Source organism: Notolepis coatsorum (assembly GCF_963971535.1).
Source record: "Notolepis coatsorum genome assembly, chromosome: 11".
Lineage (NCBI taxonomy): Eukaryota > Metazoa > Chordata > Actinopteri > Aulopiformes > Paralepididae > Notolepis > Notolepis coatsorum.
Genome location: NC_140175.1, coordinates 41,232,409 through 41,255,397, shown reverse-complemented (window position 1 = coordinate 41,255,397; position 22,989 = coordinate 41,232,409). Strand labels below are relative to the sequence as shown.

Genomic DNA, 22,989 nt, shown 5'->3' with positions numbered 1-22,989 from the left:
TCTATATATAGACACCTGCTGACATCAGAGAGTAGATAACTGATTTACTCACCGGTAATAAAGGATACTAGTCTAGACTAGTATCCTGTTTTGAAGTAATTCCGTCGCCTATTGAAATTGACGATGATTCTGGTGCCAGCAGCCAGTCAAATGAATGAACTCACCTGAAGCCACGACTGCCACGTGTTGTAATCTTGTCACCTGGCGTGGTTAGTGGCGAGTTAATGATTTTCCTGTATCCTGCTATATAAAGGGGTTTGAACCGTTTGATCTCTCTTCACTCTGCCTTTTTACTTGTGTTCATCATGGCATTCACTGGGAAATATCAGCTTGAGTCGCAGGAGAATTTCGAGGCTTTTATGAAGGCTATTGGTGAGTGAGAATTGTACTGCATGTTTTTTTTTATGTTTGTAGTGCTGCAGACTGTTTCAGTTGTAGCTATACTACTCAGTCATGACAGAATCTAATTTTGGGTTTTATATTTCTCCCATGCATGTAGGTCTATACTCTTACTAGTAAATCTTGTAATAAAATGTGGCTTGAATATTTTGCAGATGTAAATAAAATGTCTGTTTTGACTGTCATGAGTGCTGTGCAGATGTTTCGTCACACCTGCAGCCTGCACAGTGATTTTAGGACAGGGCAGCTAATCTTTTGAACTTTGGAACAGTGCAATTGCCTTTACAATCACATTGACCATCTTGATAATTTAAGATTACTTCTTAAATTGTCTGTAAAATGACTTGTTACCCAAGAGTGGCGCTCTGAGGAGTTTGTTTCTTCCAGGTCTACCAGACGAGCTGATTCAGAAGGGAAAGGACATCAAGAGCATCTCTGAAATCGAGCAGAATGGAGACCACTTCAAGGTCACCGTTACTACTGGGACTAAGGTCATGGTGAACGAATTCACTCTCGGCCAGGAGAGCGAGCTGGAGACCATGACTGGAGAGAAGGTCAAGGTGGGTTGAATCACGTTTTTATCTTACTATTAAGGAAAGCTGAAGGTTTAAGTGAACATTGAAAGTGGTCTGAATAATTCAGATTCAGATTCAGATGACTGGTACAAAACAATGGGGTTTAGATGACTGCTTTTTAACTTGTGCCTCTGCTTTATTTTCCAGTCTGTGGTGAACCTGGTTGGAAACAAGCTGGTTGTCAACATCAAGGGCATCGACTCTGTCACAGAAGTGAATGGTGACACCATCACTAATGTGAGTACTGTGTTGCAGTCATGGCTTGGTTTTTGGTTCATGGTGTAAGGAACCTGCTTTGCATTGATGTCCCTTTTGTCTTGTTTCCCCCCTAGACCATGACTCTCGGCAGCCTCGTCTACAAGAGGATAAGCAAGCGCATGTAATCTTTTGTTTCTGCTTTTGATTAATAAAAAATGTAAACAAACTTTCACTTGTTTTTTTTTTATTGTACATTCAACATACTTGCACTCAGTAAAATGGCTTTCATACTCGGACCCAGTGTCATAAGAAGCCCAAGATGTGAAATCACTTGCATGATTGACGGCAGTCTTTCTTGTAAGAGGGGGTTGCATATTGATTGTACACGAGCAGTGAGGCAAAACAAAAGGTTTGTCATAGTTTCACTGAAGGGTGATCAGAGGCCTTTGACCCCATCGGCTGCGGGCTTGGCCACCATGCCCATGGGCTTGCTCTTCAGAGACACCTCTCTCATGCTCAGGTAAAATGCCTCATCCTGCTGGAACTTCTTCAGCTCCATCTCGGTCTGCGTGCACATACCCTGGAAACGTAAGAATCAGGGTCAGTGTAGTAATTGCAGTATAAGTATTAAGAATACAAAAGTTAAATTGGCTTTGTTTTAAACATTAAATTGGATGCTACTTAAGGGCTGCCTCTTGTGTCATTTAAAAACACTTAATCTCATTCTCCCCTCATCCTCCCTGCTATAGCCAGTGTCAAAAGGAATGCCTTTGACTGCATCTGTTTTGGGTTAATCCAGTGTTTGCTATACTCATTTATGCACAATGGCTTAAGATGAGTATTTTTTGGGTTAAAAATTAACCATATTCACACAGTTGTCCATTATGCTCGGGTTGGGATTTATTTCCAAGGTGGGAATGGGGTGGAAAGAATTCCCAACCTCAGCATGACAAGCAAAATGGCCACCGTGCGAATATGGTCAATGGATGAGACACTACCAACACCTTGATCAGGGGGAAATGGTACAAAACCCAGACTATCAGGGCGGTTAGGTGGTCGAGCGGAGATTGCGTTCGTCACCAGCCCCGGAGCTGTGAGCTTGGTTCGCCTGTTCGAATCCAGCTCACAGCTCCGGGGTTGTCACCAGCTTGGCTGGCCGTCTGCACTGATACAATTGGCTGTATCAGAGGGTGGGAGAAGCTGGCGGGGTGGGTCCGGGTCGTTGTAAACAGCGACTCCTACAGTTCGGTCGGGGCGCCTGCTAAGCGCGGATTGGACGTGAGGGGGATAGTGTGGTCCTCCCACACGCTACGCCCTCTCAATGAGAATCCGCGCTGCCAGGTGAAAAGAAGCGGTGATTGGCTGGACGTGTGTCGGAGGAAGCACGTGGTAGCCTCCACTCTCCCAAATGATCTGACTGTGGGGGGTAAAGCGCAGCGACCAGGAAGGGACTGGGAATTGGCATACGACTAACATTGGGATGGGAGAAAATCGGAGGAAAATGGAGGGGGAAAAAGACCAATAATATATAAAAAAAAAAAAAAAACAGACTATCCTCATGTAGACCTGCTGTCCACATTTCCTCTTGGTGCTAATGTATACAATACCTCTAGGTCTTTGGTGATGGGGTGGTTGGGTCCATGTGTGATCATGAGGATGGCATAGGCTTTGCAGATCAATCCATGGCCCATCTCAATATTCCCTCCATGCCAGTGGAGCACACCTGCCCGCATGGTGGCCATGCCCAGCTGGACATTGTTGGGATGGTAAAGTTTCCTGAACAAGGGCGGAAAAGGAGGTAGCGTGAATATCTTTAATCTTAAACATCACCATTTCTTAGTGTTTTTAATACCCGACTGCAAAGATAATTTCCTTTCAGATTAGAAGTTAAAAGAACATCCCAACTTTAAGGGAAATGTGCTTACCGTCTTCTCCAGAATCAGAAGAAGATGGATACCAATTTCCTCTGCATTCAGCAAAAAGCTATCTGGCTGCAAGATAGCTTAGCACAAATGAATGAAAGTGGATATGGACTAGCTAGCCTTGCTGTTGGCAAACACCTCTCGCAGAGTTTTAAGCTAGGCTATTGGTCCATATCCGTTTCCATTCATTTGTGCTAGGCTAGCTTGCAGCCGGACAGTTCTACTGAACACATAGAGGAAATTGGTATACTGTATGTCTACTTGTCTTGACTCTGGAGAAGATGGTAAGCAATAAGCATGTTTCCATAACGTTGGAATGATCCTTTAAAATGTATTGAAAGTATCAACTATTTGGTCCTCATCAGGTTTCTCATCCATGTATCCTTCCAACACTGAACCTCACCACCACTCACATGTATCCCTCCACCATCTTGCCGGCGTACCCGGCGGCCTCAGCAAAGCACCGCATGTAGGAGAGCACATCGCTGGCGATGCTTAGTGCACGCAGGTGGTAGAGGTTGGTGTCAGCCAGAACGTTCTCCTGCTTCTGCAGGCACTGATGACACAGCTTGGCCACCTGATGCAAAGAAAGAAGGAGAAATACATTGATAGAGAAAGATGCTTGGTCCATAGTTGGTGGTTCACAAGTTTATTAGGTCAATAGGAGAATTTGCTTAGAGGGGACCCGTAATGAGTGCCCAGAATCACAGATGTTCAATCACATGTGTATACCTGACAGGGAGGGGTGGGGCCATGTGACCAGGTGGGAAGGAGGATGTGATTAGATAGGAGGATGAGATATTGGGGGCAGGGGTAGGTGCTTAAGGGGAGGGGCTGAGACACACAGGAAGGGGCCGCAAGGGGGATGGTTTAGGTGCTGAAGGTGAGAGACAAAGGGTGGTGACTGCTTGATAAGATAAGATAAGATATTCCTTTATTGATCCCCTTGGGGAAATTCAGTGACTGCTTGATCAGGGAACAAAGGGGTTGATCAAGGGAGTGGAGTTCTATTGGTTATAAGTGTTGGGGGGGGGGGGGGGGGGGGGGGGTACATACAATTTCCACTACACCCTCCTTCTCTCCGGGAGAGAGTCAGGAATTCCCTCAGCTGTCATCTCCCTGAACTCTGTGCCACAATGACAGCCTCCCCCCATACTATATAAACTTGCCTATAACCTGTCTACAACTGCCCTACACTGTAATCATAGTAATCATAATAATCATAACTACCTACCTCATACTATAGTCTACCCATATAACTTTGTATGATAGCATGTACAATAGTGCTGTATTGGTATACCGTATATATATATACATTTATATATTTATAATTACTGCATATATATGCATATCTGTCTGAAAATACAGTACCTGCATATAATCCTTCTATATACCTACTTATACAACCCTACAATAATGCTGTATATAATATATATACATTTGTTCTTACTGTATATATATACACACACACATCTGTCTGTACATACCTACATATGTTCCCTTTTACATATCTGTAGATACTATATCTAGAGCTGATCTGTATCCGCTTTCATTCATTTGTGCTAAACTAGGCTAGCTTGCAGCCAGATAGCTTTCGGATAGAATGCACAGAGAAGAAAGTGGTATCTATCTTCTTGTCTGCATATTTCCCATAATGGTGGTGTGTTCCTTTAACAGGAAGAATAAACTAAATTGGTATTTGCAGAGTGAATTTGACTCGTAACACTTTTTCATTATCAAACACAGTTGAAAGTGTTCGAAGGTTATTGTACCTCAGGGTAATCACCCGCCATGCGGAATATCTCGATCTTCTCAAAACAATCCTTAGTGAAGTCAGTCACCTCCTTGACCAAGTCAGCAGAGGGCTGAGAGACGAGAGAGAGAAGAGAGAGAAAGATAGAGAGAGAGAAAGAGAGAACAAGGACAACCCTTTATTAATTAAGTATTTCACTACTATTTTATGTTCCATCATTAGGTGTCTCCATTAAAGTGGTACTTCACCAAAAACAATGCTGATTTATTTTACACATAATCTCACACACGTCCAAAAACCCTCAACAGTTTTGCACAGATTCATTTAGTTTGACAGTTATTGATAGTAAATTAGTTTGAATATGTGTCATCTGGGACATAAAATCTATGTGTTGTGTTAACTACAGCTCCATGAAATGATGTAGATGAAAATGTTTTACAGTAATACCTTGTCTTATAGGGACTGCTATGTTATCATTTAATTGAGCTGTAAATAACACAACACAAGGACTCAATGTCCCTGATGACATCACTGGTGGCCATATTTACTCAATAACTATCAAATTAAATAAATGTGTGCCAAACAAATTCTCCCAGATTAATTTCCCATGACCTACATGCAGTACTGTAAAGAACCACTAGATTGTGACAAATCTGCATGTTGGATTGATTGATTGAAAACTTTATTAACAGATTGCAGAATGGGTACAGTACAGTACAGCTCAATACATACAATTGTTAAGGGGATGCAGACCAGAGAAAGACTTTCGTCTTGTTTACATCAGGGTCCCCCATTTTCAATTCATCATTATATGACACACACGACATACAGATAGACAGTACTGCTACATCTATACATTTATGACATACCAGATCGGTTGGGCAGGAGGGGTGGGTGGGGGACACTGTACAATTGTACAAGCAAAACTGTACATTGGAATATTGACAAAACCATACTTGGTCATTTACTGTACATTGGAGGGGGTTGGGTTAGGACATTTACAGGGGCCAGTTTCGAATTGCAGTCTCCCGTAGGTGTTCTTTGAGAGTGGTTTTGAAAGTGGGTAGTGAAGGGCGGCTGATTGGCGCAGTGGGCAAGGCGCTCGCCTCTAACGCAGGAGACGCTGGGTTCGAGCCCAGCTCTCGGCGTTGCTACCGGCTGGCCGGTCGTTCATACTAACACAATTGGCAAGTGTTAGAGGGTGGGAAAGCCGGTGGGTGGGGATTTGACGTTGTGGACAGTGACTCCTACAGGTCGGTTTGGTGACGCCGGTGCGACGGAAGCAGGAAGTGACAGGGGCAGCGTGAGCCTCCCACGCGTTACTCCTTGCCACTGAGAGTTCGAGCTGCTGCGGCGAAAAGATGCGACAGGCTGCCTCCTCGTGTACCGGAGGGGACACGTGATGCAAGGCTTCTGTCCTCACTACAACCAACCTGTGGGAGGCATAGTCTAACAACGTTCAAGACAGGGGAGGGAAGAATTGGATACACGAAATTGGGATGGGAGAAAAATAGAAAATGGGGAGAAAAAGTGGATAAAAAAGAAAGAAAGTGGGTAGTGATTCACATTCCTTTACTGTATACCTCTGTATATTTTTACTGTATATTTTATATTAGAATGTAACATAGGAAATGTATATCCCGGACCGTATTTTATTCTTTATTCTTAGGCTTATTTTTTATTCTTATTCGTGACTTTTGTTTTGTCTACCTAAATGTTTACTGTTTACTGTGAGCGATTTCTAGTGCCAAATTTCCCTCGGGATGAATAAAGTATTTCTATTCTATAAGATATGATTAAAGAAATAAAGAAGCACCATGTCAAATTGATTGGTGATTTGGTGACTTCTACAAGTTATGGTGAAAATAAGTGTTTTGTGTAAAGGGAATATGTCATTTTGAGAAAATGGACATTTATGTTTTTTTCAGTAGCTTGGTGTACATGATGCAGCTTGTACAATAATGCAAACATTTTATATTTATAGTTGCTTTTTATAATTGATTTATATGTTTTATGAAACAACAGTAGTTGTAGAGGTGAAATATGATTACAAATAAATCACCATTTTCAACTGAGGTGCCTCATCTTCAACAAAAATAAAGAATGCACAACAATGACCTAGTCAACCCCCCGTCCAACCATGCCCTATGTCACCACACAACATAGCCTCCAACCATCCCCTATGTGACCACACAGCATAGCCTCCAACCATCCCCTATGTCACCACACAGCATAGCCTCCAACCATCCCCTATGTGACCACACAGCATAGCCTCCAACCATGCCCTATGTGACCACACAGCATAGCCTCCAACCATGCCCTATGTGACCACACAGCATAGCCTCCAACCATCCCCTATGTGACCACACAGCATAGCCTCCAACCATCCCCTATGTCACCACACAGCATAGCCTCCAACCATCCGCTATGTCACCACACAGCATAGCCTCCAACCATCCCCTATGTGACCACACAGCATAGCCTCCAACCATCCCCTATGTCACCACACAGCATAGCCTCCAACCATCCCCTATGTCACACCATAGCCTACATGTTACACCATATACTTCCGGCGTCCAGCATCCATGTATAGAATCATCCATTGGCAAAACTACCTTGCAGACAGACACATGCAAGTGTAGGATCCAAAGAGGTCTCAAGGAAGGACCCGGTTGTCCCTGTTTCACTGTAATTATCAATATTTTAATGTGATTGGCTGCTCAGTCACAAACATCTTCTTTACTGGTTTGAATGTCTCTTCTACTTTACCAGCGCACCGGGAGGCACCTGGCATGTTGGTTTATTCCCAGATCCAAGAGATCATTCTGAGCAACCTTTCAACAACTAACGTTAGGCGACAAAATGTCCTCATGATCCCTGGTTTGGGATCGAGTCCCTGTCTCCCTACCAGCATTCCTGCTGTCTCACTAAAGAAAGAATGCCCAGGAGTGGACTAATAATAATAATAATAATGAAAAACATATCAAATTTGATGCAAAGAAATCTAGGCCCGGCTCTATGTAGCTCACCAACACATCTGCACATTGTGCACACACACGCACACACACACACACACACACACACACACACACACACACACACACACACACACACACACACACACACACACACACACACACACACACACACACACACACACACACACACACACACACACACACACACACACACACACACACACACACACACACACACACACACACACACACACACACGTGCATGTGTGCGCACATGTGCACATGCACAGCTACAGTAACAAAACCTTTGGTAAACCCTTTTATTAAGGGCGAATATCACTGAAGTATTAGTGAGCATTCACAACTGTCTATTACGTACAGAGAAGAGCATAATGTAAGATGATGTAAGATGTCTCCATTTATAAACCATAACGCAGCACCTGATAATTCACCACATCCAATTCTACTTCTACAGTTGGGGAAAAAAGTATTTGGGCATTTCATTTTAAAGCAAGTTCAAATAAACATTTAAAATATATATATATAATCTCCAAATTAGGATTTTCTCCTTCCCTGGACACTGCCAGTGGGCAATGTATTTGTACACTGTTATTTTACATACAACAGAAATAAAATATAAAATATAAAAATAAAAAAGCAAGAACCATTCAAGTGATAAGAAACTAAAAAACAGCAGACATATTTTACACCTGGAGAGAAGTGATTCATTCTGGCCAGACGTTTTGCTAAATAATGTTCATTGTAAAAATTATTATTGTATTCGTGCATCGATCTTTACTAGATCTATCAGCTTATTACATGAGTTTCACATGAGCATTTCCTGGTTGGATGACAGTGCCAAATGGGCAATAGTGAACATTAAATACTTTACTTAACCTACAAACATATTGCACAATATTGATGTACCTAAGAGATACAAGGTTCAATGCAAGGTTCACTCTCAAGGCCTGTAAACTCTGTACCAGAGAGCTGATTACCAGAGTCTCAGTACAGCAAACATGTGCATGTAGTATTGCCCTTGTGTGTTCAAAAGGTGTAACTTCATCCTGAATATTGATTTCAATAGATAATGGTAGAAATAAATTCAAATAAAATACTTTCCATTGACCAATTAGTTAAATATTTGTGAATTCAGGTCCTTGGCCTCCTGTATGTGCAAACGTTTAAACAAATTGGATCAGAACTGTAGGAACTATGGCTGGCGTGGACAGACACATAGATAGGAGCGATTGCAATACCCTGTTCGAGCGCTCTATGAGCGCAGGTGCAAAAAAATATAAAAAAAACATTCCCCTCACCGCTTTTCCATCTGTGTTCTTGCCGGCTGTCATTAGGTCATCCTTGGTGTGTTTGCTGCAGTGCTGGCAGCTGCAGTCAAAGTGATACTGCTTCTTCAGCGCACGCTGGCGGTCGGCAGACAGTTTGAGGAAATCCACATAGCCCACTGTCACCTCCGTGCCCTCCGCAATCTTTCCCATGGCATGCAGCTCGATCCTGGGATGAGAGTATAGGACATAACACACATGAGGCATGAGCTTTCCTCCCAGTCCTTACTCATAACCCCAGAAACCTCTTTTGAAACTATCATCTTAGTCTGACAACATCAGAATCCACTTGAACGGTTGCTGACGTGAAGTATGGGGGATGTTATATGAGGCATGTGTTTACATTCATTCAACAGAAATGTAAACTCTGATATAGAAGACCTTTGCAGACACTTTGAAGACAAAGATCTCTACATAAGATCTGCATGTTACAGAAAAGGATAATCCATCATTCCCGTTATCGAGATCACACTAACCTTCTGTTTTTAAAGAATCAAGCTTTGAAATTCACTGACCTTGTGAAGTTCAAAACAGCGCGAATTATGTTTAAAGTAATCAATAATACAGTGCCTATAGTAACATTCAGAAAATGTTCACAGGCAGAGATGGTAACTAGGGGTTAAGAGGGAAACTGCTCCTAAAACTCTGTCTGTGCGGTGTCACTTTGGAACAGCCTGAATGAGACGTTAAAAATTACTATGAATATTACAAAAATGTAAAGCTGTTATAAACAAACATTCTTAATCAAATACATGAAAGAGGAAAATCTAGAGTAGTACTGTTACTTATGATTATGACATATTCTATTCCTTGCAAATACTGCTTTCTTTTCTTCTCTCAGTTTTTTTCTTTTTTTTTTATCATTTCCTATAGATAGAGAGCAAGAATATGTAAATTGTGTGATGTATAAGGAGAGAGGCAAATTACATGTATCTCTTCTGACGCTAAGAGACTGCTGGCATCACTTCCAGAATACTGTACGGGAGGCTAGGACAACATATTTTGCTGACATTATCATGTCAAACTGCCAAGCCCCGTGTCTTGTTTAAGACCATCAATGATGTACTGAATGCACCACTGACTACCTGTGTGGAGGCCTCTCGTGCTGCCTGTGAAGGTTTCCTTAACTTCTTCATTGATAAGGTCTCCTCCATTAGGGCTTTTATTTCACCTCCTGCTCATTTTTTGTCCCCAGCCCCGCTGTATTTGACACATTTGTGCCCATGACGCTGTCTTCCTTACAGGAGGTCATTGGCAAAATGAAGCCATCGGGCTCCCCAGACGATGCTGTTCCATCTCGACTCTTTAAGGAAGTCTTCCCAGCTGTTGGGCCTACTGTACTTAACATTATGAATAGCAGCCTGTCCTCTGGTGTGGTCCCGGCACTTTTTGAACATGTGGTTGTGCAGCCCCTGATCAAGAAGCCTGGGCTTGATCCTGCAGCCATGTCGAACTTTAGGCCCATATCTAAACTGCCATTTTTATCAAAGATCCTCGAGAAAATTGTCTACACTCAGCTAATGCATTTTTTAAACTAGCACAATATTCTCGAGGTTTTCCAATCTGGTTTAAAATCCCTGCACAGCACTGAGTCTGCACTTTTAAGAGTTTTTAATTACATCTTTTTAGCTACTGATTCCAGTGACTGTGTTGTCCTGTTCCTATTAGACCTGTCGGCCGCATTTGACATGGTGGACCATGAGATTTGAATTGCCCGCCTTGAACAGTGGGTGGGCATCAGAGGCATAGCCCATGGTTCAAGTCCTACCTGGCAGATCGATCTTTTTGTGTTAGGCTTGAGGACTCTGTGTCCTCTACTGCCCCCCTATTGTATGGTATACCCCAGGGCTCGATACTTGGTGCTGTCCTTTTCTCTATTTATTTATTGCCCCTTGGTTCCATCCTCAGAAAGCACGGCATCCCTTTTCACTGCTATGCTGATGACAGCCAGATATTGCTGCCTATGTTTACCTTTTTGGTACTCTTGTTCTTTTATCTATTTTTAGTGGTGCTTAGTTTTTTTTATATGCTCCCTCTGTACAGCACTTTGTGCCCCTGTGGCTGTTAAAGCGCTTTATAAATAAAGTTGGATTGGATTGGATTGGAAGGAAGGGGCAGGACTACTAGATAAGCACTGCTTCTTTCTGCCCCTTCTCGAACCAAATTCTATGTTTTGGTTTATTTGTATTTGTATGTGTGAGTGTGTTTACGTCAGGCACGTGCACACATAGAGCCCAAGGGGTGCTCGAGCACCTGCCCTTTTGAGCCTCATAAAAAAGGGCCCCTTTTAACTGAATGGACACCATGCAGTTGAGCATAATTTGTACTTACCACGCCAAGCTCTAAGAGATAGGAATAAGTGGCGGTGTTTGCAGGGCTATAACTATATTCTATATTATAGCTAAGTATGGATACAATACTATGGCCCATTTGACATCGATTATCGTTCAATATGTGTTAAAGAAATAATTTTTTCATCCATACATTCCGCGTTTTATACCGTGGTGAATACGAGTATAGTTTTAGAGTAATCCTGTCTAATCCCAGAAAACGACGCTATGCAGCAATACGTGCATTTCACTAAAAGCGTTGCCGTTTCTCGCCTGTACACGCTACTATTTCGAAATCAAATCTATATTATCGGTATTATATTTCATCATGAATGCATGAAAGGGTGGGGTGGGGGGGGGGGCGTTTTTTGATGCTTTGATCGGCACCAACGGCATACGTTGTGGAGTAACGTTACACACATATGTTGTGATCGAGGTGAAATCATGGTCGGATCACAGCAGGATTGATATCATAGCCCTTACCTTCACTAGGATGTATCCCAAAAAGAATATTCCAATTATCTGATCGCGAGTCCCAGTATTGGTGTCGATCGTGCCGCCAACATAATCCGCCACACATCATGCATCGGGAGCACTTGACGCTTCTCAATCCCAACAACCGTTTCCACTTGCCCGACAAAGAAAAGTCCGACCAGAGACTTTTGATCGATGCACAGGCCAAGATATAATGTTTCAAAGGGTGCTCGATACTGCCACCTGGGTGGATGCGGCCAGTATTGCACTTTGGCATTCTCAGGATGATTCCCCATGTTAACCCCGAGCCTGTGTGCCTGTAATGAATGGAAATATCGAATAAAAGAAATAACGATGAAAACCAGACTATACAGGTTTTCGGGGGTCCTGGCGCTCAACGCATGGCAAGATAACCCGACTATCATCGGGTCTGGCGCTGATTAAGTAAAAAAAAAATATATATTCTTTTTTTACCGTTGCACATATAGACTGCCCTTCCAACTGAAAAATGTCAGGATAGAATCAAAATATTAGGTAAAGAGAGAGATGCCCCGTATTCCATTGCAGTTTGCACGGCCTCCTCAGCATGCCTCTCCGCAGACCTATATATTTTATGCTTAGCGTGGGTGATGATGATGATGATGATGATGATGATAGAAACAGCTGTGGCACATACAGTTAAATGCTGGTATTACACTCACTGAGGGACACGAAGAAGTCAAGTCCGATGGGATTTGGGAATCTCAAATACAAATCGGGATTGGAATAAAAAATGCATTTATATTAAAGGATACAGAATATACAGCACTTCTTGGGGTCTGAATATTTATGGAGATGTATTGCGACAGCCCATATGTGGGACGTTTTTAGGACGATTTGCCCACCGGCACTTTGGCGACCCCTCACATAACTCTTTTCAATCACATAAATGACTCCAAGCTTGAGTCACAAATTCAATGCTTTTGTGTTGCAGTCACACAGTGTGTCACATCACCACTGAAATCACAGACAGCAACTCGGATCCACTGGATGCAGAACAAATATTCAAACTTATAAATGCATCAACCAGGCAGAAACAATGTTCTTGTTTTGTTTCATAATGCTGACTATCTCGAAAGGTTTGATATCTTGTGTTTCATAACGATGGGCAAGTTTTTTTTTTGGATCCACTTTTTCTCCTTATTTTCATCCCAATTTCGTGTTTCCAATTCTCCCCTCTCCTGTCTTGAATGTTGCTCGACTATGCCCCCCACTGGTCGGTTGTAGGGAGGATAGAAGCCTTGCATCACGTGTCCCCTCCGGTACACGAGGAGGCAGCCTGTCACATCTTTTCACCTGACAGCGTGGACTCTCAGTGGCGAGGTGTAACGCATGGGAGGCTCACACTACCCCCGCTACTTCCTGTCTCTGCTGTGCAGGCGTCCCCCAACCAACCTGTAGGAGTCGCTGTCCACAACGTCCAAATCCCCACCCATCGACTTCCACCCGCTGGCTCTGCCAATTGAGCCAGTATGATGGCCGGCCCAAGCCGGAGGCAATGCTGACACCCGGATTTGAGACAAGCGCAATCTCCGCTGCGCCACCCAGCCGCCAGGAATAAGGATTCTTCATCACATGTATCAAGCGGTGTATTTATGAATCAAATGGATCTGTACTGGCAAATAGTTCATGTCTGTGCTACACAACTGTTAATATCCTACATCCTGCTGTTTGTATGGTGATGTACTGTAGTGTTAATGGCAGGCATGACAGCCAGTGAGAGATGGATGCTGGTGGTTAGAGGTTAAGGTTAGTTTGGGGAGGATGCAGGATAGACCCACCTGCTCTTAGAATGGAGAGCTGAGTTCAGAGCGGACTGGCTGCAAGAAAAAGGCATAGTCACAGAATGTACACATGATCTACAGTAACAGTGATGTCTCTCTCTCTCTCTCCTTTCCATGACTCATAACCTAACCTGCTTGTTTAAATCAGTACCAAAACATGATGGCAGATGTGGACAGTATCTGTGTACATTTTAATAATATGATAACTTGCAGTAGCTGGTTTAATTTGTCCACTCATTTGAACACCTCCTTGCCAGCCATCCCTTGGGATTCCTGACTCACTGCGTCAAAACCTACATTTTCGTGTTTTTACCTGAATCGAAATGTCATGACTTTGAAGCCTTACTTGTACTTAAATAAATTCCCGTGTATCAATCTGGGAAATAAATGGTTGTTTTTTCTTAATTTCTGAAACGGCTGAGATACAAGCTTTCTGCTGGGGATACATACTTGCCGTGGTTGAGGATGATAGTGCAGTTGGGCCAGCAGTCATGGTTGACCAGGCCCAAGTTGGGGAATAGACCCACTCCAACTGCCTGGAGACCTCTCTGGTCGCTCAGAGTGAAACCGTTACAGTAGATCTGGGGGGGGGATAGATGAGAGTTGTATAAGAGAGAGCCATCATAATGTATGTACCTTATGTATAAAACAACGTTCTTTTCCTGCAAATTACACCTGCAAAAGTGGGATTGTCTTACATTTGGGCTCATTGGAGGAGTCAACTTTGGAGCAATATTTAACGCCTTACCCAAAAAGCAAGTAGGCTATGACATGTGTGGTATGATGCATTCCTCTTGATGTCTAGTTTCATATTATACCTTGGCGTTAGCTTAGAAATGGCAAAGGCCTTCAAAAGATAGTAATGCCATCATTTTGTTAACCAAGGACAGAGGGGGAGAGTAATTCCAATTTTAACATATTGCAGGTTATTGAAATATAACCAATGGTTCTATTTTTCACTTTGAGATGGTTAAATTATGTTTAAATGATGTTGGAAATAACTCAAATTAATAATAAAAAGACATTGTGTGCATTTCTAGGCTTATCTTATTTTACAAGACAATTTTAGTTAAAATATATAGTATATCAGCTTATCTTGCTTTATTAAATGTGTGAGTATTACTGGTACATTCTGGTCAGATATAATTATATAGGAAAAAGGGGGGTCTTATATTTGGACCAATATGGTATATATACTTAATATTATTATAAAATTCCTATTAATATATTATATATTGCTGATGCAGTGGCAATGCGATATGCTGTGTCTACTTAAATAAAAGTGGACCATCCCGTTAACTTCTGTGCCAGGTGTAGATGCGTGATAACTGAATAACACCGCAATGATACGTACAATACCGAGGATGTGTGCGATCTCGTCCTCGGTGTGATGCTTGTCGTTGTGGGGCCAGTACTTCAGAAAGCTATGCACGTCAGTCGTCAGTTTCTTGAGCTGGTCGGCGGAGAGGTCGGCCGCATGGTCTCCCAGATGGTCCACGGACGTCAGCTGGCCGTCTGACACGATGCCTGTGTCCTTCTGCATACGCCACAGCACACGAGCTGCCAGGCTGGGTGGTGAAAGGGAGGTGTACATAGGGACGGTAGTCATTTTCATCGAAAGTGGTCATCGTGATGCTTTTTTGTAGCGCTTATTGGGCAATTTCAACAAAAGTATTTGTAAAGAATTTTTTAATAAATGTTAATGTTCTAACCTGCTAGTTTCATTAATGTTTATTTCTCAGTCTCTCCCTCCTCCATTGACCATATTCACATGGCGGCCATTTTGCTCTTCATGCTCAGGTTGGGATTTCTTTCCACCCTATTCCCACCCGAAGGTACATAAGCGTAAAATGGCCGCCGTGTGAATATGCCAGTTCTCCCCCTCCTTTGTCTCCTTACCGGACATTCTCTTTGGGGGCCACGCTCATCCTGATGGCGGCACACTCCTGCTTGTGCTCATCCCAGCATGCCGTCTGGCAGGTGCGGTCGCAGTAGTTGGCGAACTTACACTGGCCACAGCGGTGCAGTTTGGCCTGGCGACGGAAGCAGTTGTGGCATACCTGGGTGGTCAGACTGGAAGGAAAAAATAGACCACAAGGTCAAGGGTCATACGCAGGGATACTTTCACTGGATTATTTTCTGAGTGAAGAGACTGGGAAAGAAATAGACCAAAAGGTCCAAGGTCACACCGGGGACATTGTGGAGAGACTTTTACTGAATTGCTGTTTTACTCTCACTGGCTACTTTGAAAATAATTAAACATTGTTGGATTGAATGTGTTACACCACAGTATAATTCTGCCTTATCTTTGTGTCAAGTTCCCTTCAGCTTGTGCTTTGATATCTATTGTATCCATAGTAGGCCTAATGGCGTCTACTTTGCCCACACACTTTGACCCAGCAGGACAATTCCTGAATAAATTCCTGAATTTCCCCAAGAGGATTAATAAAGGAACACTTGACTCTTGACTTAATTAGCTAATACCATGCTAATATAATCCCCATGGCCTCCAAAACCACCACATAATCCCCTCAGTCTATTTAATAGTTACCCGGTGAGAACTGTAACTCGCCTTTAAAAGGGCAAACAATGAATTTCACCAACTAGGTATGAAATGGAGGGATTTGTAAGTGCTTAGACAGGTGGGCTTTCTATTTTCAGAATACCTTTTATCTGGTTGTAACTGGGTCAAGTGAGGAGACATTTTTACACCTTGTCAATGAAAAAAATCATTTGCCACTTTTCCATGCAATGGTTCTGGGGTTCAAACCCCAACGAGAGGCCTTTCGGTGTGGAATTTGCATATCCTATCCCATGTTTGCGTGGGTTTCCACCGGGTACTCCTCCCACACCATAAAAACACATGTATGCTATAGGTAACTTCTGCAATCCCTGACCAAGGCACTGGCATTAGAACTGGAGTTGGTCCCTGGGCGCTGCACTGTGACTGTCCACTTCTCGTAAGTAGTTAGTTAGGATGGGTTGAATCCGCGGTTAGGTGGCGTAGCGGAGATTGCGTTCGTCACCAACCCCGGAGCTGTGAGCTGGATTCGCCTGTTCGAATCCAGCTCACAGCTCCGGGGTTGTCACCAGCTTGGCTGGCCGTTCACACTAATACAATTGGCTGTATTAGAGGGTGGGAGAAGCTGGCGGGGTGGGTCCGGGTCGTTGTAAACAGCGACTCCTACAGTTCGGTCGGGGCGCCTGCTAAGCGCGGATAGGACCTGAGTGGGATAGTGTGATCCTTCCACACGCTACGCCCTCTCAGGGAGGATCCGCGCTGCCAGGTGAAAAGAAGCGGTTGATTGGCTGGACGTGTGTCGGAGGAAGCACGTGATAGCCTCCACTCTCCCAGATGATTTGACTGTGGGGGGTAAGTGCGCAGCGACCAGGAAGGGGATTGGGAATTGGCATACGACTAACATTGGGATGGGAGAAAATCGGAGGAAAATGGAGGGGGAAAAAGATCAAAAAAAAAAGAAAAAAAAGGATGGGTTGAATCCAGAGGGTATAGTAAATGTACTTGCCAAATAAAGAGTAAATATGGGGACTACACTCCATGCCACCTGCCAACAGACTAGAAACCTCTAACCATCATTATCAACACTGGGGCAACAGTAGCTCAGGAGGTAGAGCAGTCGTCTGGTAGTTGGAAGGTTCCCAGTTTGATTCCCGCTCCTCCCGGGCAGCATGTCGAAGTGTCCTTGAGCAAGACACTTAACCCCTAATTGCTCACGATGAGCAGGTCGGTACCTTGCATAGTTGCCTCCACCGTTGGTGTGTGAATGTGAGGCATAAGTTGTAAAGCGCTTTGGATAAAAGGGCTATATAAATGCAGTCCATTTACCATTTACAATGTATGCAGATGGATAAAGGCTATAAAGAATAATTTTTGAGTTCCTTTTAGTACAGGATCTCAAAACATTGATACAGTATGAGGTGAAAATATTACCAGATGCCGTGTCATAGAGTAGCCTAAGGTTTTTATAAACAGCTTCACAGCTTATTCACTAACAACGTTACTCCAGCACGTTTGTCCAGGACACCCCACGTCTTAATTTTCCTATTTCACAAAACTCTATTTTGCCATTTCAATGGGCTAACAAGATGCTAAGACTAAGAAGAACTGCCAAGCCCAGAGGCAAGCGTGTGTCTCTGTCTATAAACTGTTTATTCAGGAGTGTCTGTGTTGAGTATGTCTAAAAGGAAATGGAACAGGCTTGCTAATGCCTGCCATGATTGCTGGCATGCTGCAAAGCTCTGTTGAGCTTCTGTATAAGCATAGGGCTGCCAGGGATGATGTCACACATGCAGTATCTCTCACACACACACACACACACACACACACACACACACACACACACACACACACACACACACACACACACACACACACACACACACACACACACACACACACACACACACACACACACACACGCAGACACAAAAACAGACACAAAAACAGACATCCACGCACGTGAAACACCTTCTTTGTTTCACTTGTTACATACTATCTCTCCCTCCCACTCTCTAAACACACACAGAGCTCTTCTCCTTCTAGTTTTAGACAGCTCCTGTCTTGTGTTAACACGTTCCTGGCCAACCACGTATAAATACGTGATTGGGTGCCATCCTTTGAAGGCCAACCACGTGTACTGTATATATACGTGGTAAACTCGGTTTTGCTTTTATTCCATTTTAATATCCTACTCAATGTCATGGAGCTGTATTTTGGCTGGAAAAGGCATATCGGGACTCCGAAAGTGCAGTACCGGCCAGATCCTGGTATTGGTGCTGTCTCGATAATGCAGTTTCCCCTGTTGCAGACCGGGTGTCACTTTTTTTTCCCGCTCCGGGTTAGCTTCTCTGTTAGCCTAAAGCTATGGCTTCACCAGATCGCCTGGAATACTTTTTGCGACGCCAAATTCAGTATGCAGTAAAGGAATATAGCATCAGCCAATGGACATATCGATCTACCAGATGGCGATCAAATAACTGGGAAATTCTTTTTGGAATCCAACCGGCCACAGGTAAGATCGATTTGACGTACATTTCAGTCTGATCGGGCCTTGTTCTCATAGCCATCCACCCGGTCAGCATATGATGTTGCAATAACGAATGCCGTTATTGGTAATCAATAATCAGAAACGACTTCCCCCGCCCCCCAGTTCCATGCATTCATGGTGGAACATGATACTGATCATATGCATTTAGATTTTTAACTCTAGCTTGTGTAGGGCCGAAACGGCAATCGATTTAACATTATTAGCTTAGCACCCTATAACTAGCTTTGCAGGAATTACCTCAGACCATTGCGGTATATAGTTCATATTCACGACGCTATAAAACGGGAACATATTGATGAAAGATTTTTATACTGTCAATTGACAATGACAATGGACACATAGCAATAATATAAAATATAGATTTAGCTCTACAAACAACCTCACGCACAGTGAAAACTTGTAATGAAAAGCTGGCCTCAAGCGGGCCTCATAGTCTAATCCCAATGGCCCTGAATGTGTTAAGCAAGTCCTCCCAGTGTATACCTGCAGTGTCGGCTATCCAGGCCAAGCCAGCCCAGCTACTGGCACTTATATGGCCCCAAGACTAAGCCACCAGATCTCCCACAGGCATTTCTGCTGATATAGAGACCAGGACCCCATGACAGCACATACACCCATAGAAATGGAATCATAGAGAGGACGACAATACAGTACATATCTCCCCGTGTAGATCTGCAGCTGAATATTCCGGTTTGTACAAAGTCAAGTATGTAAACTAAGCCAGGATGCTAATCTAATCTCCTAGTGTCAGGCTTGTTTTATAAACTATATATACACCGCTACGTCCCCTGAATATTCCGTTGTGAACAGGGTCACTTGTGAGGATCAGAGATTCAAACATTATATTGTTTAAAAACGGTCTTAAATCATCGATATATGTCTATTTGAGTCACACAGAGTGTTTCAATCGTTTTACTTTAGCCAAGTGCGTGAAAGTTCTGTTTATTCAAAAAGTACATGTTCACTATACAGACAAACACATAATAATAATAACAACAACAATAACAACAATAACGACAACAACAACAACAACAACAATAATAATAATAATAATAATAATAATAATAATAATAATAATAATAATAATAATAATAATAATAATAATAATAATAATAATAATTGGTATAGCGCTTTTCGAGAACTCAAAGGTAGTGTGACAAACAGCAGACATACATAACACAAACACACAAGGATGGATGGGGGCTTAAGAGGCAATGAAGAAGAGATGGGTCTTGAGGTGGGATTGGAAAACTGCGAGGGACTCTTGAAGGTCAAAAAGTATTTAGCTCTACTTTGGCACTACTTTAATACACTACATCTTACAGCAAGGAAATACCCTGGATATCATTATTTGCAATTAGGCTACCCTGGGTCACTGCAATGATAATGGTGCAATAGAAACAGTGCAATGAAAACAGTAGGGTTTGCCAGAAGGAACTGTTGGTGCAAATGGAATCAAATTATCTCATGTAAGATACAATTTTTTTTTTTTTTTATCCACTTTTTCTCCCATTTTCTATATTTTCTCCCATCCCAATTTCGTATCATCCAATTCAACCCTCCCCTGTCACGAACGCTGTTTCTTGCCTCCCACAAGCCGGGTGCAATGTGGACTAAGTCATACATAGCACAAGTCCCCTCCGGTACTTGAGGTAACAGCAGTCGCATCTTTTCACCTGCGCAGCTCGATCTCTCAGTGGCGAGGAGTAACGCGTGGGAGGCTCACGCTGCCCCCGACACTTCCTGATTCTACTGCGCAGGCGCACCAACCGACCTGTAGGAGTCGCTGTCCACAACGCCCGATCCCCACCCATCAGTTTCCCACCCCCTAATACGGCCAATGTGTATTAGTATGAACGACCAGCTAAACTGAAAGCAATGTGGAGCGCTGGGCTCGAACAGGCAAGCCCAGCGTCTCCGCATTCGTGGCGAGCGCCTTGCCCACTACGCCACGTAGCTGCCCGTAAGATACAAATATTATAGCACTTACTGCAACATAGATTCAGAAGCACTATGCAGGCCGGCAGAGCTGTTATGACGTCATGATGGCCCACTAGTGTGACTGACACCCTGCTGGCACCCTGCCAGCCAATTTAGCAAAAACTAAACTGGTCGTGACTGACCTCAAGGCAAGTATGAGACAACTAGACTTTGTCCACATGGCCTCCTTAAGCTATGTGGACTCTCCTCAACTGGACAGGACAGTAATCAAAGGGCAGGGTCTCACCTGTCAAAGACCACTGCAGCGAAGCTGGCCTCAGCGAAGACCACATCTCCTGCCTTCAGATCCCTGGTGGCCTTCAGCCCCCGGCCCTTCTCCCCGGCTTCAAACAGCTGCACGTTTTCCATGTTCCCCAAAGTCATAGCAAGAATAAAAGCAACAAAAAGGAGAGAAAGAGGGAGAGAGAGACAGAGAAGGTAGAGATTAGAACTACTGTACGGCAACAGGAGAATTCTCACACACATCCAGCCCCCCCTCCCTGACCCCCCAACCCCCACCCACCGAGCCCACCTCCCAACTCCCACCCACCGCCTTTTCCTCAGCCCGACCACCCCCCCACCACAGCCAAAAATATACTGTCCCTCAGGAGGGGACTGCACCACCTCCAGGGACAGGGGGTATGAGCTGCGGGACATGGGAGGATAGGGGAGGGTGGGAAGGGGGAGATAGAGGAGGGCTCTTTAGGTGGGTACTCTCCCCTTCTTTGGGTTGGTTCAGGCCCCTAGGGTATTTTGGTCTGCACAGCTGTGGCTGTCTGTCAGCGGGTGCAGGACACCAATGATTGGGAACAGGCCCAGTCAAACAGTTTCTCTCTCTCACCCACTAACACACACACACACACTGTCTCTCTCTCCCTCTTTCTACCTCCTAAGCCTATCTTTCCTCACCATTGTCCATTACTCGTTCAAGTCACCCATTCAACTTGTTCTCACACTATTAAGTTACTCACTTAAGTAATTTACACCTCTCTCTCTCCTCACTAGATGTTAACTGTATGTACTGTAATCCTTGCTTTCAAATGGCCACTAGCTCCTACTATAACCCACCCCAGTTAAGCTTGTGTTGTTGCCCAACACCAACATTTACCATTGAAATGAAATTTTAATTAATAATATATGTAATAATGTTATATTTTTATTGTTTTAAAGAAGAACTGAAGCATGGAGAGCATGGTGCAATATCCTGTACATTGTATCCACTGTGTACCAATATCCTGTACATTGTATTCACTGTGTACCAATATCCTGTACATTGTATCCACTGTGTACCATATCCTGTACAATGTATCCACTGTGTACCACATTCTGTACATTGTATCCACTGTGTACACTCATATGCTGTCACTGAGGAATTGAGGCCCCAGAGAGAGAGAGAGAGAGAGAGAGAGAGAGAGAGAGAGAGAGAGAGAGAGAGAGAAAGAGAGAGAGAGGGGGAGAGGGGATAAGGAGATATAACTACAGTGACAGAACACTCAACACTGTGAATAAAGGTTCACACTAAATAAAGGTCCATCCAGATAAGTGTGTGTGTGTGTGTATTCTTATATGTCCTGTGGGGACATTTGGACGACATCACCCGGAGAACAGACCTCTAGTGAACTGCAGACACTATTTCCAACCATTTCTTCAACTTTTTTTTTAGTTGGGCTTACTACAATTGAAAATAGCATCTGCAGTTCACTAGGTGTGCTCTCTGCCGGGTGACGTCATTTGGTGGAGTTTCTCTGGGATGCTGATGTGGCTGAGCTCTGGAACACAGAACACGTTGGGAAGTTGTACGTCCAATTTCTAATAGCATCAGAAATTAAATCGGCAAAATGCCCCTTTCCAGGTAAGCTAGCGCATGGTTGGTATCTGCAGATACCTGAAGGTCTTTAGTTTGATATACCGTTATCTTTTCTCTAGCTTTAATATTTAGCCCACTACAGCCTCTCCAAGATCAATGTTGAGTAAACTGTATATCTGATATGTGCTTTATTAGAACAAATAAATTAAGAAGTGAGTTCACTTTAAAAATAAAATAATAATAAAATATAGAAACGTTGGTAATAACATTTAAAAAATATATATATTTATTCTGCCCATTGATGTGACGCAAATCAGATAATCTGTCAAGAAGTC

The 22,989-nt window shown here is 43.4% G+C and overlaps 2 protein-coding genes across 2 annotated transcripts; one reads left to right on the top strand and one right to left on the bottom strand.

Annotated features, from left to right (window-relative positions):
• Positions 1–305: 305 nt before the first annotated feature.
• On the top strand, positions 306–1,357 carry LOC311237527 (fatty acid-binding protein, liver-type-like; the record flags this gene model as incomplete). Its single annotated transcript, XM_084325455.1, has 4 exons — positions 306–372; positions 787–959; positions 1,122–1,211; positions 1,307–1,357. The coding sequence occupies 4 exons, from the start codon at positions 306–308 to the stop codon at positions 1,355–1,357; spliced, it is 381 nt and encodes a 126-aa protein (XP_084181581.1).
• Positions 1,358–1,608: 251 nt separating this feature from the next.
• On the bottom strand, positions 1,609–21,231 carry smyd1a (SET and MYND domain containing 1a; the record flags this gene model as incomplete). The annotated part of the gene is made up of 10 exons (XM_084324910.1): positions 1,609–1,752; positions 2,780–2,948; positions 3,508–3,671; positions 4,867–4,959; positions 9,145–9,340; positions 13,796–13,834; positions 14,249–14,379; positions 15,153–15,366; positions 15,698–15,871; positions 21,095–21,231. The coding sequence occupies 10 exons, from the start codon at positions 21,229–21,231 to the stop codon at positions 1,609–1,611; spliced, it is 1,461 nt and encodes a 486-aa protein (XP_084181036.1).
• Positions 21,232–22,989: the final 1,758 nt, after the last annotated feature.